The sequence below is a fragment of the Microcaecilia unicolor genome, chromosome 1, assembly GCF_901765095.1.
Source record: "Microcaecilia unicolor chromosome 1, aMicUni1.1, whole genome shotgun sequence".
Taxonomy (NCBI): Eukaryota; Metazoa; Chordata; class Amphibia; order Gymnophiona; family Siphonopidae; genus Microcaecilia; species Microcaecilia unicolor.
The window spans coordinates 769457296-769484582 of record NC_044031.1 but is presented as its reverse complement, the minus strand read 5'-3'; the positions used below and the strand labels follow the sequence as shown (position 1 = coordinate 769484582).

Genomic DNA, 27287 nt, shown 5'->3' with positions numbered 1-27287 from the left:
ACCTGCACCCTTCTCCTCCACTGCTAACTCCAGACTCTGTTCCTTTTATCTTGCTGCACCATATGCCTGGAATAGACTTCCTGAGCCGGTACGTCAAGCTCCATCTCTGGCCGTCTTGAAATCTAAGCTAAAAGCCCACCTTTTTGATGCTGCTTTTAACTCCTAACACTTACTCACTTATTCAGTACTCATGTTTTATCATTCCTATGTTAGTAATTCCCTTATCTCTTATTTGTCCTGTTTGTCTGTCCTAATTAGATTGTAAGCTCTGTTGAGCAGGAATGTCTCTTCATGTCCAGTGTACAGCACTGTGTACGTCTAGTAGTGCTATAGAAATGATAAGTAGTAGTAGTAGTAGCTGAAGTGGGAATTGAGTTCCCCAGAATCTCAATCTACTGCATTTTACCATGAGTCTGCAGTGGAAATTGAACCCAGTTCCCCAGGTTCTCAACCCACTGCACTAACCATTAGGCTACTCCTCCACGCTTCCATTCCACTCCATGTTCCTTTAGAGGATTTGGCTCCTAATTTTCAGCACCCTGTTATAGAATAGTTTTTTCATAGGTGTACTTAGACCAGTGCTCCTCAGCCCAGCCAATCAGGCTTTCAGGATATCCAGAATGAATATGCATGAGACAGATTTGCATGCACTGCCTCCTTGGTATGCATATTCATTGTGGATATCCTGAAAGACTTACTGGTTGGATGTGCCCAGAGGACTGGGTTGAGAACCAGTGATGTAGGGGACAGTGCACACATGTGGAAGAAGGTTTTGTGGTCTGATGAAACTACAGTGCAACGTTTTGGTCTCAATACTAAACCATATGTAAGGGAAAACACAGCATATCATGCCGCTAACACCATCCCTACAGAAAGCATGGGGATGGCAGCAGTTACGTTGCAACGTTGCTTTGCAGCAGAAGGGACAGGGAAGCTCGAGAAGAGCTCGGGAAAGATGGATAGTGCAAAGTGCAGGCAGATTTGGTAAAAACCTGTTCTGGAATGCCACATACCTTGGACTGGGGAGAAGTCACCTTTCAGTAGAACAATGATCCAATGCACAGAACAAAAGCAACAATGGAGTAACTTAGCAAGGAAAAAGGCCAATGTCTTCGAATGGCTCGGTTAAAACCCAGACCTGATTCTAATAAACAATCCGTGTCTTTGTTTTGTTTTTAACCATTGATTTTATTATTTTCAGTATAACATCGGCTTTGTTTCAACATTACTAATACACCAAAAGTACTAGCCAAATCATCATAAACAAGTCCAATAAACCAAAATATTTATCTTTTCCATCGTCTCCTCCCCTCTCCCCCCTGCCCCCCCACTTCCCTTCTCAGTAAAGTGTCAGCTTAAGCTTCCCCAACCTTTCTATACTCATTAGTGTCCAGAGATATGTTGCGAGGATAACCAGTGTTCATATAACTTCCAAATGTTTTGATGCTACATTAGTCGGCCTGTGCGCAATGCCGTAAGCTTAGACATCAAACTGATATAGTCCAATTTCTGCAATACTCTTCCCAGGCCAGGAAGTGATGGTTGTTTCCATGCTGCCACCACAAAATACATGTCCCACAAATCTACGTATGGAGTTCTGGACCCCTTCGGGCTTAAAGTGCAGCAAACAGTGGTCCATCTTTAATGGGTATGTCACTCCCAATATCTCTATCCAGTATGCCTGAGCATGTTTGCAAGGCCACCAAATATGAAACATATCCCCTATTGCGTTACACTGTTGCCAGCATGACGCCGAGCCTGTCCGAAACATCTTTACCAGGCGATGGGGAGTGTAGTTCCAGCAGTATAATATTTTATGTCCACTTTCAATCATAGCATTTGAGATCGACAACTTAAGCAAAAATCAAAATGCTAATTTCCATTGCGGGATTGTGTAGGTAACCCCCAGAGCCGCCCCCCATTTAGTCAAATAATATTCTATCGGGTTGGAATATGCCAGTAGTGCTCCGTAAAGCCTGGAAATACTTCCTTTACCTCCTCCTTTCAACATCCCCCTTTCTATTCCAGTTTCTGCTAGGCTTAACTCCCCTTTTGCTCTACGGGTTATAAAATCCCGCACCTGATAGTACTGGAATGCTTGTAATGGGGAGAGGCCGTATTCTCTATAGAGATCATCTAACTTTACTGATTTGTCATCTTGCCACATTTGTCCTAGTGTAAATAAACCCATCTCCTCCCATGCAAGATACGCCGTATCTTGCCTGCCTGGACCAAAATGGGGTGCAAATCTAAGGTACATGTGTCGAAAGTAGCTACGCCCCAGAAAAAACTGTTCCCTAATTTTACACCAAATTTGTAGGGGCCATCGTATCAATGGTGGGCATCTCTTGATTAGCACCTCCAACTCCTGTTTAGCTAGCCATGGTATAGCCTTTAGCGGAAATGGCCCCATCCAGCCTTGCTCAATTTGTATTCCCAGTTTTTCCGAATCTGTAAACCAGGCCGCCAATACTCTAAGATTCGCTGCCAAGAAATATGAGGCAAAAGATGGGACTCCCATCCCCCCTCTCTCCCTTGGTTGATACAAAACTTCCCTGCGAACTCGTGGGGGTCTTTTCTTCCAGATAAAGGAAAATACCTTCCTCTGGAGGCCTTGAAAAAAACTATCTGGTATAGAAATCGGCAGTGCCATAAACAGGTACAGTATCTTCAGGAGTATGACCATCTTAACTGCACTTATTCTCCCTACCCTGGATAACTGTTGAGCAATCCGTGTCTTTGTTAATTTCATGGATGGTTCCCTTCTCCAAGTACTATCTGAGGAAATACATAACTGTTCCCTACTGACCAGTTCCACCCCATCCCATCTCTTCTCGGCTGCCTTTTTCTATCTTTGCAACATTTCTACATAACGGAGCCATTTAAAATAATTTCTCATCGTTGCAGCTCCTCTCAATCTTTTTGAAATGCAATGGCTACAACTGTGCAGCAGAGAAATAAACAGTGAAATCCTCAGCTGAGTTGTGCAGTGGTGATCATAAAAGCAAATGGAATGTTAGGAATTTTAGAAAGGAGAAGAGACCAAAGGTTGACTCTCACAATGCCTCCATTGTCCACAGTGGCTCCAAGATTCTTTTCCTGGGTGGTGACTCCTAGGAGTAGCCTAGTGGTTAGTGCAGTGGACTCTGATCCTGGGGAACTGAGTTTGATTCCCACTGCAGCTCCTTGTGACTCTGGGCAAGTCACTTAACCCTCCATTGCCCCTGGTACAAAATAAGTACCTGAATATATGTAAACCACTTTGAATGTAGTTGCAAAAACCTCAGAAAGGCAGTTTATTAAGTCCCATTTCCCTTTCCCTCTTTCCCTTATGACATCACAATATCAGAAGTGAGCCAAGTATCAGGCAATCAAGCCATTGTGACATCACTGATGAGGTTGGCTCTTATTGGTGGAATGAGTGGAGGAGTAGCCTAGTGGTTAGTGCAGCGGACTCTGATTCTGGGGAACTGAGTTCGATTCCCACTGCAGCTCCTTGTGACTCTGGGCAAGTCACTTAACCCTCCATTGCCCCTGGTACAAAATAAGTACCTGAATATATGTAAACCGCTTTGAATGTTGCCCGGGAGGGAAAGGTTAGGACAGCTGTTGTACTTGGTGATTCGATCATTAGGCATATAGATAGCTGGGTGGCTGGTGGACGTGAGGATCGCCTGGTGACTTGCCTGCCTGGTGCGAAGGTGGCGGACCTCACGCGTCACCTAGATAGGATTTTATATAGTGCTGGGGAGGAGACGGCTGTCTTGGTACATGTGGGTACTAATGACATAGGAAAATGTGGGAGAGAGGTTCTGGAAGCAAAATTTAGGCTCTTAGGTAGAAAGCTGAAATCCAGATCCTCCAGGGTAGCATTTTCTAAAATGCTACCTGTGCCACGCGCAGGGCCCAAGAGACAGGCAGAGCTCCAGAGTCTCAATGCGTGGATGAGACGATGGTGCAGGGAGGAGGGCTTTAGATTTGTTAGGAACTGGGCAACATTCTGGGGAAGGGGGAGCCTATTCCGAAAGGATGGGCTCCATCTTAACCAGAGTGGGACCAGGCTGCTGGCATCGGCGTTTAAGAAGGAGATAGAGCAGCTTTTAACTAGAAATGGGGGGAAGGCCGACAGTCGCTCAAAAGAGCATGGTTCGGGATAAGGTATCTTTCAAAGATATCACCATAACAGGGAAGATAGAGTATCCTGATAGTGAGGTTGCAAAAGAGATTGTAGTAGATCGGGTATCTTTAAATAACAATAAAAATCAGACAAAAGATTGCCAATTAATACTGTCAAGTACTAAGCATGATGTACTTAGGAACAACAAACATAGTTTGAAATGTCTATATGCGAATGCCAGGAGCCTAAGAAATAAGATGGAGGAGTTGGAATATATTGCACTAAATGAAAAATTAGATATAATAGGCATCTCTGAGACCTGGTGGAAGGAGGATAACCAGTGGGACACTGTCATACCGGGGTACAAATTATATCGTAGTGATAGGGTGAATCGGATTGGTGGAGGGGTAGCATTGTATATTAACGAGAGCCTTGAATCAAATAGATTGAAAATTCTGCAGGAAACAAAACACTCCTTGGAATCACTGTGGATTGAAATTCCATGTGCAAAGGGGAAAAGGATAGTGATAGGAGTGTACTACCGTCCGCCTGGCCAGGACGAACAGACGGATGCGGAAATGTTAAAGGAAATCAGGGACGCAAACAAACTGGGCAACACAATAATAATGGGGGATTTCAATTACCCGCATATAGACTGGGTTAATGTAACATCTGTACACGCAAGGGACATAAGATTTCTTGATGAAATCAAGGACAGCTTCATGGAACAGCTAGTTCAGGAGCCGACAAGAGAAGGAAAAATACTAGACTTAGTCCTTAGTGGTGCTCATGATCTAGTGCAGGGGGTAACGATACGAGGGCCGCTTGATAACAGTGATCATAATATGATCGGTTTTGATATTGGCATTGAAGGAAGTGAAACTAGGAAATCAAGTACGCTAGCGTTTAACTATAGAAAAGGTGATTACGACAAAATGAGAAAAATGGTGAAAAAAAAGACTGAAAGGAGCAGCTCGCAGAGTAAAAAACTTGCATCAGGCGTGGATGCTGTTTAAAAACACCATCCTGGAGGTTCAGGACAAATATATTCCACGAATTAGAAAAAAGGGAAAAAAAGACTAAACGTCAGCCGGCGTGGCTAAACAGTAAGATAAAGGAAATCATTAGAGCCAAAAAACAATCCTTCAGAAAGTGGAGAAGAGAACCAACTGAAAGTAACAGGATAGATCATAAGGAATGCCAAGCCAAATGCAAAGCGGAGATAAGGAGGGCAAAAAAGGACTTTGAGAAGAAATTAGCGTTGGAAGCAAAAATACATAGTAAAAATTTTTTTAGATACATTAAAAGCAGGAAACCGGCCAAAGAGTCGGTTGGGCCGCTGGACGAAAATGGTGTTAAAGGGGCGATCAAGGAGGACAAAGCCGTAGCGGAGAAATTAAATGAATTCTTTGCTTCGGTCTTCACCGAGGAGGATTTGGGGGGGACACCGGTGCCGGAAAGAATATTTGAAGCGGGGGGAGTCGGAAAAACTAAACAAATTCTCTGTAACCTTGGAGGATGTAATGGGTCAGTTCAGCAAGCTGAAGAGTAGTAAATCACCGGGACCTGATGGTATTCATCCCAGAGTATTAATAGAACTAAAAAATGAACTTGCGGAGCTACTGTTAGAAATATGCAATCTGTCCCTAAAATCGAGTGTAGTACCGGAAGACTGGAGGGTAGCCAATGTTACTCCGATTTTTAAGAAGGGTTCCAGAGGAGATCCGGGAAATTATAGACCGGTGAGTCTGACGTCGGTGCCGGGCAAGATGGTGGAGGCTATTATTAAGAATAAAATTGCAGAGCATATACAAAAACATGGACTGATGAGACAAAGTCAGCACGGATTTAGTGAAGGGAAGTCTTGCCTCACCAATCTAATGCATTTTTTTGAGGGGGTAAGCAAACATGTGGACAATGGGGAGCCGGTTGATATTGTATATCTGGATTTTCAGAAGGCGTTTGACAAAGTGCCGCACGAAAGACTCCTGAAGAAATTGCAGAGTCATGGAATCGGAGGTAGGGTATTATTATGGATTAAGAACTGGTTGAAAGATAGGAAGCAGAGAGTAGGATTGCGTGGACAGTATTCTCAGTGGAGGAGGGTAGTTAGTGGGGTCCCGCAGGGGTCTGTGCTGGGTCCGTTGCTTTTTAATGTATTTATAAATGACCTAGAGATGGGAATAACTAGTGAGGTAATTAAATTCGCCGATGACACAAAATTATTCAGGGTCGTCAAGTCGCAGGAGGAATGTGAACAATTACAGGAGGACCTTGCGAGACTGGGAGAATGGGCATGCAAGTGGCAGATGAAGTTCAATGTTGACAAGTGCAAAGTGATGCATGTGGGTAAGAGGAACCCGAATTATAGCTACGTCTTGCAAGGTTCCGCGTTAGGAGTTACGGATCAAGAAAGGGATCTGGGTGTCGTCGTCGATGATACACTGAAACCTTCTGCTCAGTGTGCTGCTGCGGCTAGGAAAGCGAATAGAATGTTGGGTGTTATTAGGAAGGGTATGGAGTCCAGGTGTGCGGATGTTATAATGCCGTTGTATCGCTCCATGGTGCGACCGCACCTGGAGTATTGCGTTCAGTACTGGTCTCCGTATCTCAAAAAAGATATAGTAGAATTGGAAAAGGTACAGCGAAGGGCGACGAAAATGATAGTGGGGATGGGACGACTTTCCTATGAAGAGAGGCTGAGAAGGCTAGGGCTTTTCAGCTTGGAGAAGAGACGGCTGAGGGGAGATATGATAGAAGTGTATAAAATAATGAGTGGAATGGATCGGGTGGATGTGAAGCGACTGTTCACGCTATCCAAAAATACTAGGACTAGAGGGCATGAGTTGAAGCTACAGTGTGGTAAATTTAAAACGAATCGGAGAAAATTTTTCTTCACCCAACGTGTAATTAGACTCTGGAATTTGTTGCCGGAGAACGTGGTACGGGCGGTTAGCTTGACGGAGTTTAAAAAGGGGTTAGATAGATTCCTAAAGGACAAGTCCATAGACCGCTATTAAATGGACTTGGAAAAATTCCGCATTTTTAGGTATAACTTGTCTGGAATGTTTTTACGTTTGGGGAGCGTGCCAGGTGCCCTTGACCTGGATTGGCCACTGTCGGTGACAGGATGCTGGGCTAGATGGACCTTTGGTCTTTCCCAGTATGGCACTACTTATGTACTTATGTAGTTGCAAAATACCACAGAAAGGTGGTATATCAAGTCCCATTTCCCTTTCCCTAATTGAGATTCTAGATGGAATGTTGCTACTATTGGAGATTCTACATGGAATGTTGCTATTCCAGTAGCAACATTCCATGTAGAAGCCTGCCCCTGCACATCAGTGACGCAGCCTCAGACTCACAAAAATAGAAGCCTTCGCGACCACGTCGCTGATCTGCAAGGGCAGGCTTCTGTTTCTCACAGAAACAGAAGCCTGCACAGACGCATTGCTGATCTGCAAGGGCAGGCTTCTACATGGAATGTTGCTAATAGCAACATTCCATGTAGAATCTCAAATAGTAGCAACAGAATCTCAATAGTAGCAACATTCCATGTAGAATCTCAAATAGGGAAAGGGAACTGGGGCTTGAAATACCACCTTTCTGAGGTTTCTGCAACTACATTCAAAGCGGTTTACATATATCCAGGTACTTATTTTGTACCAGGGGCAATGGAGGATTAAGTGATTTGCCCAGAGTCACAAGGAGCTGCAGTGGGAATCGAACCCAGTTCCCCAGAATCAGAGTCAGCTGCACTAACCACTAGGCTATTCCTCCACTAGCAACATTCCATCTAGAAGCCTGCCCTTGCAGATCAGCAATGTGGCTGCACAGGCTTCTGTTTCTGTGAGTCTGACATCCTGCACGTACGTCCCGGTGCGAAGCTCGCGCATTAACTAAAAGCGCTCCAGGGACCTGCATACATGCAGGCCTCTAGGACTGGTTGCTGCTATATAACATTGGCACACTAGTTGACACCTGAAGACTAATCTCATCCGAAAACGTCCTTTATTGGAATAACCGCCTTTACTCACAGTTAACTGCAGATCAGAGGTTGTGCCCCACTGGCAACGAGTCTCCCTGGTACTGAGATTAGCAGTAGGTCAGAGCTGGCAGAATGCTGTACAATGCCCTCTTTCAGCCACATTCAAGGGAAGAACTAAGTTGTCTAACGTGGCTAACACAGGAAAGGGAACAAAAACTGGCTTACAAAAATGGCCACTACTGCATGGACTACAACAGGAAACACAACAGGGCACACTCTGACCCAGTAGGCAGGGGGAAAAGCACCATGGGAAAAGAGCCTACCAACTACCAACATCGTGAGACTGTAACACAAGCTAATGAAATCACGGAGCCCAATACCCTACACCCACCACAATGCAATGCTGATGTGACCCTGTACTGCACCTGAGAGCCACATCTGACCCAGGGAAAAACTGTGACAGGATCGAACACATTCTGCTGTCATGGAGGTGGGTCCAGCATTTGAAGCTGGCATACAGGTTGGAAAAAAAGTTTTTAAAGTGGGGTTTTTTTGGTGGGAGGGGGTTAGTGACCACTGGGGGAGGTCATCCCCGATTCCCTCCAGTGGTCATCTGGGCAGTTGGAGCACTTTTTTGGGACTTGCTCGTGAAAAAATAGGGTCCAAAAAAAGTGATCCAAAATCGCGGTAAAAACGCCTTTTTCTTTTCGATTATCAGCTAAAGACGCCCATCTCTCCTCCGCTGATAACCACGCCCCAGTTCCGCCTCCACCACGCCTCCAACACACCCCCGTCAACTTTATTCGTTTCCGCGATGGAGTGCAGTTGGAAACGCCCAAAATCGGCTTTCGATTATACCGATTTGGGCGCCTTTGCGAGACAAATGTCTATCTCCCGATTTAGGTCGCACTATAGGCATTTTTCTCTTTCAAAAATAAGCTGGATAGTGTACAACCCTTTTCCCATAGTTTTAAACTAAAATTTTCTCTAGTTTCCCATAGTTTTAAACGGAAACCTTTTCTAGAGGTGGAAACTTAACAGCCAAAAACTCTTCTTCTAAAAGGCAGTTAGTTTCTGTTATTTGGTTGCTGGAGAGGTAGCACATCCAGTGACCTCAATTAGGTGTTAACTAAGGTGTGGGGAAGTAGAATATTTGCATAGGTTGCTGAGTTAGCTTCAAAGAGCCTGTTTAAAAAAGACCCCTTAGATTCAAAACTATATAAAGAGGAAAGGTCCCACTAAACTTTCTGAGAAGTTCTGAGAGAAGAGGACATTTCTCTGGTAAGTGAACACTATTTTGATTTTGGGAACTTAAAGATTGGGTTTTAAAGGAGGAATTGTAGGTTAGTAATAGGCAGAATAAAAATATAAAAAAGCAAATTTTATCAACTAATCTCCATAGTCTTTTCCCCTTAGTTTTAAAACTTGAACTTTGTACCACAGCATTAACAGATTGCCTCTAGCAGGCACTGCAGGATCTAACATTCTATTTTGCTCTTATGTTATGAGATCAAACCACTAATTATGGGGTCCTTTTACAAAAGCGAGCTGAAAAATGGCTTGCGGTAGTGTAAGCGCAGGATTTGAGCGCGGGCCGATCCATTTTTCAGCACACCTGTAAAAAAGGCCTTTTTTAATTTTTGCCGTAAATGGATGTGCGGCAAAATGAAAATTGCTGCGCGTCCATTTTGGGTCTGAGACCTTACTGCCAGCCACTGACCTAGTGGTAAAGACTCATGCGGTAACCGGGCAGTAATGAACTACGCGTGCCAAATGCCACTTGGCACGCAACCGATACGCGCGTCCGAAAATAAAAATTATTTTCGGACGTGCGTATCGGATGCACACCAAAAATGAAATTACCGGAAGAGTCATGCAGTAGCCAGGCGGTAACTGCATTTTGGCGTGCGTTGGGGGAGCGTAGACATTTATGCGACTTAGTAAAAGGGCCCCTAAGATTCTGGTAGACAGACTGGCACAAGTGTTGCTGACCTTAATCAAGGATCCCCAAGTAGGATTTATAAGGGAGAGGTCCACAATGAAGAGTATTAGGAAAATATTGGCCACTTTGGAGAGAACTCATAGCATAAGACAGCCCTCTCCCCTAATAAGTTCTGATACCAAGAAGGCATTTGATTGACTTGACTGGGGTTTTACGTAGATATGGAATAGAAGGTCCATTTGTGAATGATATTAGACATTTACATCAGGAGCCACTTGCGCAAGTAATGGGAGCCTATCTGACCCTTTCCCAATACATAGATGGTTCACAGTAGGCTCAGGCAGGCTTCGTTATGTGACACAAAAGCCTTCGCCCTAACAAGTTTTGCCCCTACAGAATTCTTTTGCTCCACTACAGCACTGTGATGCTCCTGAAAATAAAACTGAGGCGGAAGAGAAAGAAAAACCAAAGAAGGTGGAACAAAAAGATATGAAGGTACCCAAAGAGAAAAGACACCCCAAATCACTAAAACCAAAACACATACTTGGAATTGTAGATGGAAAGTGATTACCACAAATGCTCACAGTCTAAGCAATAAAGTTCATGACCTACATGCCCTAATCTTGGAGGCAGACTTCGACATAGTTGCAATCACAGAGACATGGCTCAATGGTTCCCATGAATGGGATGCAAACATACCAGGCTATAATCTTTTTAGGAAGGATAGAGAGGGCGTAAAGGTGGAGGAGTAGCTCTGTATGTGAGAAATGATATCACAGCGACTGAAATGACAGGGAACTGGGGAAAGGAAGAAGCGATATGGATCACCTTAAAAAGAGACTAGAACCTCTGTCCACGTGGGTGTTGTCTACAGACCCCCGACACAATTGGAGGAACTAGATAAAGATCTGATCGCTGATATTCAAAAGTTGGGGAAGAAAAGAGAGGTGCTGTTGTTGGGAGATTTCAATCTGCCGGATGTATATTGGAAGGTTCCGTCTGCGGAATTGGAAAGAAGTAGAGAGATCGTGGATGCTTTTCAAAGTGCTTTGCTCAGACAAATGGTGTCGGAACCCACGAGGGAGGGAGCGACGCTAGATCTGGTACTCACTCACAAATGGAGATAATGTGTCAAATGTCCGAGTGGGTGCCCACTTGGGCAGCAGTGACCATCAAACGGTTTGGTTTGATATGACGTCTGAAGAGGAGGGTGGCCTCTCAAAACTCAAAGTCCTGGATTTCAAACATGCTGACTTTAGTAAAATGGGGGAATACCTGAGGAAGGAGCTGATGGGATGGGAGGAAATACAAGACGTGGAAGGACAGTGGTCCAGGCTGAAAGAAGCTATAAATAGGGCCACGAACCTTTATGTAAGGAAAGTAAATAAAAGCAAGAGAAAAAGGAAACTGATATGGTTCTCCAAGCAAGTGGCTGAGAAAATAAAGGCTAAAGAGTTGGCATTCCAGAAATACAAAAAAACTCATGAAAAGGGACACGAGGAGGAATACCGGATGAAACTGAAAGAAGCCAAGAGAGAGAGACGTCTGGCGAAAGCGCAAACGGAAGAACAAATGGCTAGAAATGTAAGGAGGGGTGGCAAAATTTTCTTCAGGTATATTACTGAAAGGAGAATGACTAAAAAGGGAATTGTGAGACTAAAAGATACTGCGAACCGCTATGTGGATAATGATGAAGAAAAAGCAAATTTGCTAAATAGATACTTCTGTTCTGTTTTCACAGGCGAAAATCCTGGAGAAGGACCGCGATGGACTGCAAAAAGTACAAATGAGATTGAAGTGGATAGAGCACCGTTCACGGAAGAGAGTGTGTATGAACAACTTGAAAAGCTAAAGGCGGACAAAGCCATGGGACCGGATGGGATCCACCCTAGGATATTGAGGGAGCTCAGAGAGGTTCTGGCGGGTCCTCTTAAAGATTTGTTTAACATATCCTTGCAGAAGGGAAAGGTTCCGAGGGATTGGAGAACGGCAGAGGTGGTCCCTCTTCACAAAAGTGGTGATAGGGAAGAAGCTGGAAACTACAGGCCGGTAAGCCTCACTTCGGTTATTGGAAAAGTAATGGAAGCGATGCTGAAGGAAAGGATGGTGAATTTCCTGGAAGCCAATAAGTTGCAAGATCCGAGACAACATGGATTTACCAAAGGGAAATCGTGCCGAACGAACCTAATTTAATTCTTTGATTGGGTGACAGGAGAATTGAATCAGGGACGAGCTATGGACGTAATCTACTTAGATTTCAGCAAAGCTTTTGACACGGTTCCCCACAGGAGGCTCTTAAATAAACTGGATGGGCTGAAGATAGGACCCGAAGTGGTGAACTGGATTAGGAACTGGTTGACGGACAGATGCCAGAGGGTGGTGGTGAATGGAATTCGCTCGGAGGAACGAAAGGTAAGTAGTGGAGTGCCTCAAGGATTGGTGCTGGGGCCGATTCTGTTCAATATATTTGTGAGTGATATTGCCGAAGAGTTAGAAGGTAAAGTTTGCCTATCTGCGGATGATACTAAGATCTGTAACAGAGTGGACACCCCAGAGGGAGTGGAAAACATGAAAAAGGACCTACGGAAGCTAGAAGAATGGTCTAAGGTTTGGGATTTAAAATTCAATGCGAAGAAATGCAAAGTGATGCACTTAGGGAGTAGAAATCCACGGGAGACGTATGTGTTAGGCGGGGAGAGTCTGATAGGTACGGATGGGGAGAGGGATCTTGGGGTGATAGTATCTGAGGATTTGAAGGCGATGAAACAGTGTGACAAGGCGGTGGCCCTAGCTAGAAGGTTGTTAGGCTGTATAGAGAGAGGTGTGACCAGCAGAAGAAAGGGGGTGTTGATGCCCCTGTTTAAGTTGTTGGTGAGGCCCCACCTGGAGTATTGTGTTCAATTCTGGAGGCCGTATCTTGTTAAGGATGTAAAAAGAATTGAAGCGGTGCAAAGAAAAGCTACGAGGATGGTATGGGATTTGCGTTACAAGGCGTATGAGGAGAGACTTGCAGATCTGAACATGTACACTCTGGAGGAAAGGAGAAACAGGGGTGATATGATACAGACGTTCAAATATTTGAAAGGTATTAATCCGCAAACGAACCTTTTCCGGAGATGCGAAGGCAGTAGAACGAGAGGACATGAAATGAGATTGAAGGGGGGCAGACTCAAGAAAAATGTCAGGAAGTATTTTTTCATGGACAGAGTGGTGGATGCTTGGAATGCCCTCCCGCGGGAGGTGGTGGAAATGAAAACGGTAATGGAATTCAAACATGCGTGGGATAAACATAAAGGAATTCTGCTCAGAAGGAATGGATCCTAAGGAGCTTAGACGAGATTGGGTGGCAAAGCCGGTGGCGGGAGACGGAGATGGTGCTGGGTAGACTTATACAGTCTGTGCCAGAACCGGTGGTGGGAGGCGGGGCTGGTGGTTGGGAGGCGGGGATAGTGCTGGGCAGACTTATATGGTCTGTGCCCGGAAAAGGACAGGTACAAATCAAGGTAAGGTATACACAAAAAGTAGCACATGTGAGTTTATCTTGTTGGGCAGACTGGATGGACCGCGCAGGTCTTTTTCTGCCGTCATCTACTATGTTACTATGAGTTCTACTGAATTTGGAGACTTCTCCGGCTTCAAATTAAATATAACCTTATAATGTGGTTATGCATGCTCTTAAAAGGGCATATTATGCTGAACGTTGTTGGCTTCTACAACCTCAATCTCCTGCAGTTAATACCTCTGTGGTATGTGTTGTTCCAGACTCTTCAAGAGCATTTATAATATGGAGAGCCATTTTGAATCATTGGCATGTGCTTCAATGTTATTGTTGTTTTAAGGATATCACACGGTAGGAATTTGGGTGATTTGCTCACCAATTCCTTTCTGCTGCCAGATGAAACAGCTGGATTGACTCCTAAAGGGCGTTATGTGTGGCCATTGTATCTACTGTTGTTTTGCTATTGAAGCTACTTTTATGTGCTATCCACACATAAGAAAACAGTACTGGTTTAAACATTCTTCAACCTGTGATATACTGTATTCAGTGCCCATGCCTGTTTTATATAGGACAAACATGGTGAGCAATTACGACTCGCATTGTAGAACATTTAAGCTGTTTACGAAATCATGGTGAGGAGGCTCCCTTAGTTTCCCATTGAGTGCAAGTTGGTCATCTTGTAGACGATTTGTGGCCTCTTATTTATCTTTTTTATTTATTGGGATTTATTAACTGCCTTTGTGAAGAGATTCACCCAAGGCGGTGTACAGTAGGTACAGTTTAACATCAAAATTACAATTCTGTTAGCAGCATAACAATAGTAAAATGTACAAGTATAAACATAAATACAATGAGAGAGGAAACTTGAAAACAGCAAATTAAAACCTAATAATAAGACTACCATGAAAATATACACATTTAACAGCACTGAAATTCAAATAATACGATGTAAGCATAATAGCAATGGAGTATCTAATAAGCACACAATTAAAACATTCAAATAATATCGCTAAGATATTAATGCTTTTAACTCTACTCTCTGTTTTCTATCTTTTAACCAGTTTTTAATCCACCTACCTCCTATCCCATGACTCTCTAATTTCCTCTGGAGTCTTTCATGAGGTACTTTGTCAAACGCCTTTTGAAAATCCAGATACACAATAGCAACTGGAATGATTGAATGGAGTTCATTATGATTCATCATAGGAGCCAGCTCTGTAGGTGCTTGAGCACCTCAATATTGAGAAAACCCCTTAACTGTGTCTAAGAAGGGGTAATTTACATTGGGTTTAGCCACCCCAATAATTTTGAAAAGTTGACTTCTATGTTATGATTTTGAATCTCATAGAAAAGGTTTTCTGTGATTGGTGGGGGACCTCCATGTTAACCGTTTGATATCATCACTTTTTTTTGTTTAATATATAAGCCTGCTGGCAATTTTTGACCGTTGGGTTGTGCCTACAGAATTCTTACCCCTTGTATGCTGCCATTCTTTTGTACTTTGTTTTTGATATTTTATTTATTTACTAGTAAAAAAAGCCTGTTTCTTAGCGCAATGAAACGGGCGCTAGCAATGTAATGAGTTCCTGCCATTAATGTTTCCACGGTTGTATTCTGAATATAATTGTTGTTTACATGTGTAAGATTTCTTTATATAAAATATTTTTTGTGTAAACTGTGTTACAATGTGGTAAAAGTTTTCCTTGTTCAGGCCCTTCAATCACATCAGAAGAGCTCCTTACTCCTGAGAATGCAACATACAGTTGCCCATGTGAGAGACTGAGAGTGACCGTGTGTTTTACAGACAGTGTAAGAGAGAGATACACAGAGTGATTGAGTTGTCTGTGTGTGAGTGACAAAGTGATTAAATGTTTGTCTTCCCTTTTGCCTCCACTGATGTTCGTACCTCCCTGTATATGATGGTTTGTTAGAGATTCAATCCACTCCACTTCCCTCCTCCAAGTTCCGCTCTGTCCGATTGGTGAGGGCAGGGATAGTGAGAGCCAATGAAACGCTGAACTACAGACTTACGAACCCTAAAGTGCCACAGAGTCAGCTTCAGAATGTCGGAGGTGCTTTTTATTATATAGGATTTCTCAAACTCTACAATTAAACAGGGATTTTCAAACTTAATCACCACATAATCCAAATACTCTAAGAAGTTTGAAAAAGTTAGTTTGTGTGTGTCTCCCCCTTGTACTGGAAAGATTTCAATCAGGAAATCCGTAATCGGAATTTACACAACCGGAACCTCAGAGCTCCAGATAGGGAAAATACAAACAGTATAAGACTTACCACTATCAAATTTAGGAGTGAGTTATTATCATTGGTTCCAGAATCATCCGCAAAAACTCGTACTTACATGAGAAAATCGGATGATTTAAAAAACTTTTACTCCTAAAACCCAAAACAAGTGAGAGACACAATAAACAAACCGACTTTCATGGGAAACCCCGATCTAGACTACACACTTTCAATTCTATAAGCAGGGACACCCCCCCCCCCCCCAGCATACACACACACACAAAAGCCTAACAAACTCAAAACCCAGACAAAGCCATCTTTTGAAGCCAGTACTTTGGACTAAAAGGTTTGTTGTTTTGAAGTTGTGCCCTTCCTGAGGTAGCCAGAAATTTGGCGAAACAAGGCACACTTGTTGAAGGGTGATATTCGGAAGGTGTTATTAATGCTTGATCGCAGGAACACCACATTCTTCAAGCCGTGGACAAGTGGGATTCCTGGCTATGACACAGGGATGTACAGGTTCAGTAACTGAATGACTGAATAATAATGTTAACCTGTAGAAAATTTGTTGGTAGCTAATATTATATGGCTTTGTCCGGGTTTTGAGTTTATTAGAAGACTGTTTGCAAGAAGCTAGCTAAACTGAACAACATAGGAATCAGTGGTGCAGTGGCAACACAGTTCAAAGGCTTCCTAAAGACCAGATTCTACATTGTAAAGATATCCAACCAATCAATCAGCCTCATGGATCTCTGAGTGTGGGGTACCACAGGGATCCAACCCACACAGAAGGTGTTCTCTCCACAGAAGAACAACGAAGCAAAGGAAACAGTGGATACAAAAAAGTCCTCTCTCAAGTGGTGTCTTCTTAAACAAGTTCTTTATTGCGAAACAACTTGCGAAAGAACTTGTTTAAGAAGACACCACTTGAGAGAGGACTTTTTTGTATCCACTGTTTCCTTTGCTTCATACCACAGGGATCGCCAATATCACCAATACTGTTCAATGTAATGATAGCGCCACTCGGAAAAAAAATGGAATTAATGGGTTTCAACCCATTTATATAAGCAGACGACGTCACCATCTTCATATCTTTCCAAAACAATATCACAAACATACAGAACAAAATTAAAAAAGGATTGGACCTCATGGAAGAATGGGCAACAACTTTCAAACTCAAACTGAAAAGAGACAAAACCAAATTCCTAGTACTATCCAGCCCACACAAACTCACATCCTACCAAAAATTCACAATCAAACAACAAACATACCACATCGAAACACAATTTAAAATACTAGGAATCGTTCTCAACAAACATCTAACACTGGACAATCAAATATCAATGGTAACATCAAAAGGCTTCAGAACACTATGGAAACTGAGAAGAATAAGAGACTATTTCCCTAGACAATCTTTCCGGATACTGGTCCGATCAACAATACTACCACAACTAGACTACTGAAATGCAGCATACGTAGGGTACAAGAAAAGCACACCAAAATCGCTGCAAACAGTCCAAAACACAGCAGCAAGACTGATTTTCAAGAAATCGAAATACGAAAGAGCAACTCCATTGCTTGAAACACTACATTGGCTACCAGTCAAGGAAGAATATTTTTCAAAGCAAGTACACTAATCTTCAAGATACTATTTGGAATGGCACCCGAATATATGCTTAACATGATTGAACTACCCTCAAGAAATGCCAGCTCAGAAACTACCTATTCCTACGTCTACCCAACTGCAAAAACACCATCTACAAAACTATCTACACAGTAGAATTTAGCTACCAGGGTGCCAACTGGTTGTACCCGATAACAAAAACCATAAGAAGAATCAAGAACTGAAAACCTACCTCTTCAAAAAATTCTACAGCTAATCACAAAGATATCGTCGCCTTCCTTTCAAATCTACCTCTTCAAAAACTATATGAATAAAGATCACCAAAACTGCACAACTGAACACAAAAGCTACCACTACCTTATTCTCTTCAAATCTATCTCATCAAAAACTCTATAAATAACCACATGAAGTACAGATGCCCTCTCCACATTGCACAACACTATTGTAATTCCACCAAAATGTATATTGTAAGCCACTTTGAACCGAAACTTGTTTTGGATAATAGTGGGATACAAGAATGAATAAATAAAAATAAATACCTCATACATTATAGTCTGCTGTTCTCTACCTATAGAATAATGAGTGGTATGGTGTAACAAACCTTTTACCCCACAGCCTTCCATCACAGTTATCTGGTTAGGGACCGTTCTGGCTTGCCCATGTGCGCCTTGGTGTCTGTAAATGCGATGCGGTTGTGCACGGTCAGCGCCAGGCTCAAGGACTTCCACAGGTTCTATAAAATAATCTTCCTCGGAGAGATGGAACAGTCCCATCTGTGGAGAGGGAAACATAACGTCACTGTTACACCTACCAAAAAAAAAAAGTAAGCACAAGGCAGTGTGGAAAGCACCAGATCCCAAACAGAGGCCAAATTTCAGGGAAATTCTAATCAGAAACAAACCGTGTTCAGGGAAAGATGATCAAATTTACTCCTGTTACGTTTATCCAAATATTCAACCCAAATCCACAGGAGATGAATAGACAGGGTAAAATTCACTGGAATGTAACAGGCTCACATATTATTTAAATTATGCACTTTAGTACTTAGTGTTGTTCATGGTACAGCCCCGTCATACTTAACCTTATTTTTTCATTTTCACCCTTCTCTAAGAATGCAGCGTACTAGGAATCAATCATTCACTTTCTGTCTGCTATGGATTCATTCCTCTTTGCTTGCTTATCAGCTACATTAGGAAAGGGGCTGGGATTTGAGACACTGCCTTTCTGTGGTTACAATCAAAGCGGTTTATATATTATATACAGGGAAAGGGAAATGGGACTTGATATACCACCTTTTGCAACTACATTCAAAGCGGTTTACATAGTATATACAGGTACTTATTTTGTACCAGGGGCAATGGAGGGTTAAGTGACTTGCCCAAGATCACAAGGGGCAGCAGTGGGAATTGAACTCAGTTCCCCAGGATCAAAGTCCACTGCACTAACCACTAGGCTACTCCTCCACTAGCAGCATTCCATGTAGAATCCCAAAGAGTAGCAACAGAATCTCAAGTAGTAGCAACATTCCAGAATCCCAAAGAGTAGCAACATTCCCTGTATAATCTCAAATAGGGAAAGGGAACTGGGACTTGATATACCACCTTTTGCAACTACATTCAAAGCGGTTTACATAGTATATACAGGTACTTATTTTGTACCAGGGGCAATGGAGGGTTAAATGACTTGCCCAAGATCACAAGGGGCAGCAGTGGGAATTGAACTCAGTTCCCCAGGATCAAAGTCCACTGCACTAACCACTAGGCTACTCCTCCACTAGCAGCATTCCATGTAGAATCCCAAAGAGTAGCAACAGAATCTCAAGTAGTAGCAACATTCCAGAATCCCAAAGAGTAGCAACATTCCCTGTATAATCTCAAATAGGGAAAGGGAACTGGGACTTGACATGCCACCTTTCTGTGGTATTTTGCAACTACATTCAAAGCAGTTTACATATATTCAGGTACTTATTTTGTACCTGGGGCAATAGCAGGTTAAGTGAGTTGCCCAGAGCCACAAGGAGCTGCAGTGGGAATTGAACTCAGTTCCCCAGGATCAAAGTCCACTGCACTAACCACTAGGCTACTCCTCCACTCATTCCACCAATAAGAGCCAACCTCATCAGTGATGTCACAATGGCTTAAAGTCCATTGCACTAACCACTAGGCTACTCCTCCACTCATTCCACCAATAAGAGCCAACCTCATCAGTGATGTCACAATGGCTTGATTGTCTGATACTTGTCTCACTTCTGATATTGTGATGTCATAAGGGAAAGGGAAATGGGACTTGATATACCACTTTTCTGAGGTTTTTGCAACTACATTCAAAGCAGTTTACATATATTCAGGTACTTATTTTGTACCAGGGGCAATGGAGGGTTAAGTGACTTGCCCAGAGTCACAAGGAGACACAGTGGGAATTGAACCACTGCACTAACCATTAGGCCACTCATCCACTCCTTACATTTCTCTCTTATATTCCACTAACATCGATTAGTTCAAAGCAGATTACATTAACAGAGACTGGGACAGTAACCTGAATTCCAGGTTTAAGTGGTGCCTTTTCTATGTATTATCTGCCTATAGTGTCAGATAACTTTATTTCATAATTAGCTGCTAACTGGTGCTAACAACCAATTAATAACTGTAATTTGTGTTAACTGGGGTTAACTGGCACTAAATAGCAATTAGACGCACCAATGCTGTTACAAAGTATGGGTACAAAATCCACAGTGTGGAAGTGCAATAGGGCAGGGACCTGGGAGGGGCAGGGGTGTGATGTGGAACTGGAAAGGGCATGGGCCTGGGAAGGGCATGAGCCTGGGAATGGCATGGGCGTGGCGTGAGCCTGGGAAGGACAGGGGCGTGGTGTGGGTCTGGGATGGGAAGGGGCATGGCCTGGGCCTGAGAGGGGAAGGGGTGTGATGTGGAACTGGGAAGGGCATAGGCCTGGGAAGGGCAGGGGTGTGGTGTGGGCCTGGGAGGGGAAGGGGCATGGTCTGGGCCTGAGAAGGGCAGGGGCGTGGTGTGGGCCTTGGAGGGGAAGGGGCGTGGCGTGGGCCTGGGAGGGGCAGGGTGTGGCATGGGAGGAGCAAGCATTTACAGCAGCCACTGATCTAGCATAAGTGCTGGCACCTAGTTCAGTGTATAAATGCGGACTCACATTAGAATATTTTATAACAGCAAGTACATGTGACTAACTTTAGCTGATCTCTAGAGAATTACCCCCTAACAGCTGGATTCTATGTTCATTAGAGAGAGATTTGGATAAAGTGGAGGCAGTGCATGCAAATCTCTCTCATATTTATTGTGGATATCCTGAAAACCTGACTGGCTGGGGTGCCTCCAGGACCAAGTTTGGGAGCCACTGGTATTTATTTACTTATTGCACTTGTATCCCACATTTTCCAACCTATTTGCAGGCTCAATGTGGCTTACAAAGACCTGTTATCGCCATTCCAGGGTAAAAGATACAGTTGGTATTGCAAAGATAACAAGGATACCAGAGAAGAACTAAGCAGACAGTTATAGAAGGTGTCATTCAGAGTAAGTGTGGGGTGGTGTAGTGTTATAGTTAGGCTATATTCTCATGATAGGCCTTGTTGAAGAGAGAGATTTTTAGAGATTTATGAAAGTCAGTGATTTCGTTGATTGTTTTCAAATTTATTGGTAGTGCATTCCACAGCTGCGTGCTTATGTAGGAGAAGCTGGTAGCATGTGTTAGTCTGTATTTTAATCCTTTGCAGCTGGGGAAGTGTAGATTAAGAAATGTGCGGGCAGATCTTTTAGCATTTCTGGGAGGTAGGTCAACGAGGTCTAGCATGTAAGTCGGGGCGCCTCCGTATATGATTTTATGAACCATCGTGCAGATCTTGAATGTGGTTCGTTCTTTAAGTGGGAACCAGTGTAATTTCTCTCTTAAGGGTTTTGCACTTTCATATTTTGTTTTTCCAAATATGAGTCTGGCTGCGGTATTCTTGGCTGTTTGAAGTTTCTTGACATTTTGTTCTTTACAGCCGGCGTACAGTGCGTTGCAATAGTCCAGGTGGCTTAGTACCATTGACTGTACCAGGTTACGAAAGATGGATCTTGGGAAGAAAGATTTTACTCTTTTAAGTTTCCACATGGAGTGGAACATCTTCTTAGTTGTATTCTTCACGTGGGTATCGAGTGTGAGATTTCGATCAACTCCAAGAATTTTCAGTGTATTTGAGACGGGAAGGGAGACGTTTGGTGTGGTTATGGTAGTGAATTTATTTGTATTATGTTGTGAGGTGAGTATAAGGCATTGTGTTTTTTCTGCGTTAAGTTTTAATTGAAATGCATCCACAACTTCTACTACTAATCATTTCTATAGCGCTACTAGACGTACACAGCCCTGTACATAGGGTTACCATATGGCTCCAGCAAAAGGAGGACGGATTGAGCCAGCCGGGTTTTACTTCCATTGCTTTCAATGGAAAGCAATTGCTTTCAATGGAAGTAATTGCTTTCAATGGAAGTAATTGTCCATTGCTTTCAATGGAAAGCAATGGAAGTAAAACCCGGCTGGCTCAATCCGTCCTCCTTTTTCTGGAGCCATATGGTAACCCTACCTGTACACATTACATGCAAGTACTTCCTCCGGCCCTAGAGGGCTCACAATCAAAGTTTTAGTACCTGGAGGGTTAAGTGTCTTGCACAGGTCACCAGGAGCTGCAGTGGGAATTGAACCCAGTTCCCCAGAATCTCAATCCGTTGTGTGTCTTACTCTAAATACGGTTTACAGAATAGTTCTACTCTTCAGTTTATCAAATTGTACCATTACATCTTCCAGGTTTATAGAGATTACAGTGTTTCTCCTACTTGTCAGCTTTGAATATCTTTTCTGGTACCGGTACCTCTCCCAAATCTTCCTTCATTTAATCTCTCCGCTATGGCTTTGTCTTCCCTGAGTGCCCCTTTTACCCCTCGGTCATCCAGCGAGCCTTACTACTACTACTTAACGTTTCTAAAGTGCTACTAGGGTTACGCAGCGCTGTACAATTTAACATGGAAGGACAGTCCCTGCTCAAGGAGCTTACAATCTAAAAGACAGGTGTACATTCTAAAGACAAGTGTAGAGTCAATCTGATAGGGCAGATAGATTGGGGGGCATACTATATTTCTCAAATGGTTAGGTGCCGAAAGCAGCATTGAAGAGGTGAGTTTTAAGCAGAGATTTGAAGATGGGTAGGGAGGGGGCTTGGCGTAGGGGTTGAGGAAGATTGTTCCAGGCATAGGGTGAGGCAAGGCAGAATGAGCGGAGCCTGGAGTTGGCAGTGGTGGAGAAGGGTACTAAAAGGAGGGATTTGTCCTGTGAGCGGAGGTTACGGGCGGGAACATAGGGGGAGATGAGGGTAGAGAGGTAGTGAGGAGCCGCAGACCGGGTGCATTTGTAGGTAAGGAGGAGAAGCTTGAATTGTATGCGGTATCTGATCAGAAGCCAGTGAAGTGACTTGAGGAGAGGGGTGATATGAGTATATTGGTTCTGGCGGAATATAAGACGTGTGGCAGTGTTCTGAACGGATTGAAGGGGGGATAGATGGCTAAGTGGGAGGCCGGTGAGGAGTAAGTTGCAGTAATCAAGGCGAGAGGTAATGAGAGCGTGGACGAGAGTTCGAGTGGTGTGCTCAGAGAGGAAAGGGCGAATTTTGCTGATGTTGAAGAGGAAGAAGCGACAGGTTTTGGCAGTCTGTTGGATATGCGCAGAGAAGGAGAAGGAGAAGGAGGAGTCGAAGATGACTCCGAGGTTGCGGGCAGATGGGACGGGGAGGATGAGGGTGTTATCAACTGAGATAGAGAGTGGAGGAAGAGGAGAAGTGGGTTTAGGTGGAAAGACGAGGAGCTCGGTTTTGGACATGTTCAGCTTCAGGTGGCGGTTGGACATCCAGGCAGCAATGTTGGATAAGCAGGCCGATACCTTGTCCTGGGTCTCCGCAGTGATGTCTGGTGTGGAGAGATATAGCTGGGTGTCATCAGCATAAAGATGATACTGAAAACCATGAGATGAGATCAGTGAGCCTAGGGAAGAGGTGTAGATTGAGAAGAGAAAGGGTCCAAGGACAGATCCCTGGGGAACTCCAACAGATAGTGGGATGGGAGTGGAGGAAGATCCATGAGAGTGTACCCTGAAGGTGCGGTGGGAGAGATAAGAGGAGAACCAAGAGAGGACAGAGCCTTGGAACCCAAAAGAGGACAGTGTGGCAAGAAGTAAATCATGATTGAGAGTGTCAAACGCGGCGGATAGATCGAGGAGGATGAGGATGGAATAGTGCCTCTGGATTTGGCAAGGAGCAGGTTGTTGCAGACTTTAGAGAGTGCTGTTCCTGTCGAGTGTAGAGGGCGAAAACCGGATTGAAGTGGATCGAGGATGGCATGAGAGGAGAGAAAATCAAGGCAGCGTCTGTGAACGGCGCGCTCAAGTATTTTGGAGAGGAAGGGTAGGAGAGAGATGGGGCGGTAGTTGGAGGGGCAGGTAGGGTCAAGTGATGGTTTTTTTTAGGAGAGGTGTGACTATGGCATGCTTGAAGGTGTCAGGGACAGTTGCAGTGGAGAGAGAAAGGTTAAGGATGCGACAGATGGAGGGGGTGACAGTATGGGAGATGGTGTTAAGTAGGTTGGTGGGAATGGGATCGGAGGAACAGGTGGTGCATTTCGAGGAGGAAAGAAGGCGGGAGGTTTCATCCTCGGTGATCTCAGGAAAGGAGGAGAAAGAGGCCTGGGTTGGTTGGTTGTGGGAGAGGGTTAAAGGGTGAAGAGGAGGTGGTGGCTTGGTAGTGAACTCAAGGTTGATCTTTTGCACCTTGTCACGGAAGTAGTCAGCCAGTGATTGAGGAGAGAGTGAAGGGGGAGTGGGAGCGGGGGGCTCTTTGAGGAGGGAGTTAAGGGTGGTGAAGGGACGATGAGGGTTGGAGCTGAGAGAATTGGTCAATTGGGTGTAATAGTCCTGTTTTGCATAGAATAGGGAGGAATGGAAGGAGGATAGTATGAATTTGAAGTGAAGGAAGTCTGAATGGGTACGAGATTTCCTCCAGAGACGTTCAGCGGATCGGGTGCAGGAGCGAAGGTAATGGATGCAAGGGGTCAGCCAAGACTGGGGATTAGTACGCTTTGTGGGATGGGAGGTGGATGGAGCGAGGGTGTCCAAAGCAGAGGAGAGAGTGGCATTGTAAGCGGAGACCGCTTTGTCTACAGTCTCGGAGGACATGATGGAGGGGAGGAGATTAGAGATACTAGAGGATAAAGTGGGGGGGTCAACAGCCTGGAGATTCCTGGAGGTGGTGGTTAAAGTTGGACGGGGCGGGGGGGGGGTGAAGAAGTGTGAATGTGATCAGGTGATGATCGGAGAGAGGAAGAGCAGAAGCATGGAAATTGGAGGGTGAGCCGGAGGAGGAGAGGACGAGGTCAAGACAATGGCCGTCACGGTGAGTAGGGGTGGTGGAACACAGCTGGAGGTTGAAGGAGGACGTTAGGGTGAGGAACTTAGAAGCGTTAGGGTCGGATGGGTCATCAGCGTGTATGTTAAAGTCTCGGGAGTAGCCCCCACACTCTGAAATGTACACAACTATCTCTACTTCAGGAAGCAGGTGAAACTTTGGCTCTTCAACCAGGCCTTTACTGGAAGAAGTAACTAACTCGTTAGTCTCACTCACACACACAAGGATTGACTGGGGCTGCACATACTGCAGCAGGACATGTTTATCCACTCCTACCCTAGCTGAGATAACATTTAACCATTTCTCTGACCTCATGTGCAACTTTCTTTAAATCAATCACCTTACGTTCTAACTCTTCCTACTTTCTTACCTATCTATATGTTACAAATTTGCTTTACCCTTCACTATCAATTAAAATGTTCTATTATGTATTGTGTTGACATTGTAAGTAAGTATGCCATACTTTGTATTGTTATTTGAATATTTTTACTGCTGTAATTGTCTATTGCTCATGTTTGATTCATTCTTACTGTAAACTGCCTTGAGTGAATTCCTTCAAAATGGCAGTAAATACAATCTAATAAATAAATAAATAAAGTAAATGTAAAATGCTGCTACTTCCACATGGAGATGTTTCTAAAATAACCCCCAGCATCATAAGAGAGGTGCTGGCTGTGTGGTGGTGGTGGTGGTGGTGATGGGGAACCTACAGAGGTCTCTCTTCTTCCCAGCCCCTGTGCTTATAGTCCTCCAGTGGACAGGGGGAGCTAGTGAATACAGCTTCTTAGTGCAATCAGAACCACATATGTCCTCATCTATGCCTGGACCTGTTCTCCCCTCTTTAAACTCGACCTCCTCTTTTTCAGCTTGCCCCTCTTTTCACTTCATCTCCTTGCCTTCAGGGATTACTCGGATCCATCTCTTTCTCTTCACAGTACCATCATGTCCATCTCCTTTTTTTTTGTCTTCAGCTGCATCATTTTCGTAACATTTTATTTTTATTTTTTGTTACATTTGTATCCCGCGCTTTCCCACTCATGGCAGGCTCAATGCGACAGGCAATGGAGGGTTAAGTGACTTGCCCAGAGTCACAAGGAGCTGCCTGTGCCGGGAATTGAACTCAGTTCCTCAGTTCCCCAGGACCAAAGTCCACCACCCTAACCACTAGGCCACTCCTCCACATCGATTCTCTGCCTTTTGATGTCTATTATTTATGTTCCTTTTCCCAATAATAGCCTCCTTGTTCATTTCCAGTCATCTTCCTCTCTAGATGAATCCATAAATCCTCTTTAACCAGCATGAGTTGCCCATCCTGTCTTTTACCCCATCTCTCTGTGCTGTTCTCAATACTGCCCTCTGTGGGATAATTCTCCAAGGCATTTCTACATGGAAAGCAAGGCTATATCTGTGCACATGGGACTCTGCAAAACTGCCCAACACATATGTGGATACAGCCAATGTACATGTCGGTGAACGTGCATATTGAGGACGTGTTCCCTGGAGCAGGATAGGGGCGGAGATTGAATATACATGCAGATTTTGGGATTTCTGAAGCTACACGTACATATCTCTATAGAAAAAAAATCCACACAGATTTATACATGTAAATGGCCATGGATTTCATATTCCGCCTTTCTGTGATACAACCAAAGTGGTTTGCATATATATGTACTGCTCCTGACCCAAGGGAAGGCATCCATTTATCTGCAGATTTTCCACATCTGTGTACTGCTGGAAAGCTGCTTAACTACTGTTACAGATCTCTCTGCACCCGGTAGAAATCTGGCCGGACTCCACTGCTGCGCTTTTTTCATATCTACTCCATCTGCTTCTCATTAGGTACTTTGAACTCCTCTGTTTTTTTCTGGACTCTCATGCGTAGCACTTACTCTCTTCCGATCTTGGCTATAAATCTTAAAACCTGACTATCCTGACACTTAAAATTCTTCTTATAAAGACAGAAAAATACATTGATAGATGCAGGAGATATTGTAGTTCTACTTTTACATATTGATTTCAAAGAAGGGAGGACACAGCTACTGCTACCACCCCCTCCCCCAGGTCTGTCTATTGTCCCCTCCCCCTGGGCATTGTCCTCACATTTCCTTCTGCCACCAGCTAACTTGCCAAAATTAAAATATACCTTCAGAGCCACTGAATTACGTGGAGGGGCATAATCGAACGTTGCCGGCGAAATAGATCGCCGGCGATGTATTTTGTCGGAGGCGCAACAGCTGGCCGGAACCATATTATTGAAAAAGATGGCTGACCATCTTTTTTTCGATAATACGGTTTAGCCCGGCCAAATGCCAGAGTTCGCCGGGTGTGAGATCGCTGGTTTTGTTTTTCAGCGATAATGGAAAAAAAATGCCGGCCATCTCAAACCCGGCAAAATCCAAGGCATTTGGTCGTGGGAG

General features: G+C 44.0%; 1 protein-coding gene across 4 annotated transcripts in view; it reads right to left on the bottom strand.

The window, feature by feature from the left end:
• Nucleotides 1–27287, bottom strand: part of ADAMTS7 (ADAM metallopeptidase with thrombospondin type 1 motif 7) — a 218563-nt gene that overhangs the window by 147080 nt on the left and 44196 nt on the right. For all 4 annotated transcript variants that reach the window (XM_030189820.1, XM_030189821.1, XM_030189823.1 and 1 more), the window contains exon 3: nt 18016–18187. In XM_030189820.1, the coding sequence (XP_030045680.1) occupies nt 18016–18187 (172 nt within the window). The remainder of the gene's footprint in view (nt 1–18015; nt 18188–27287) is intronic.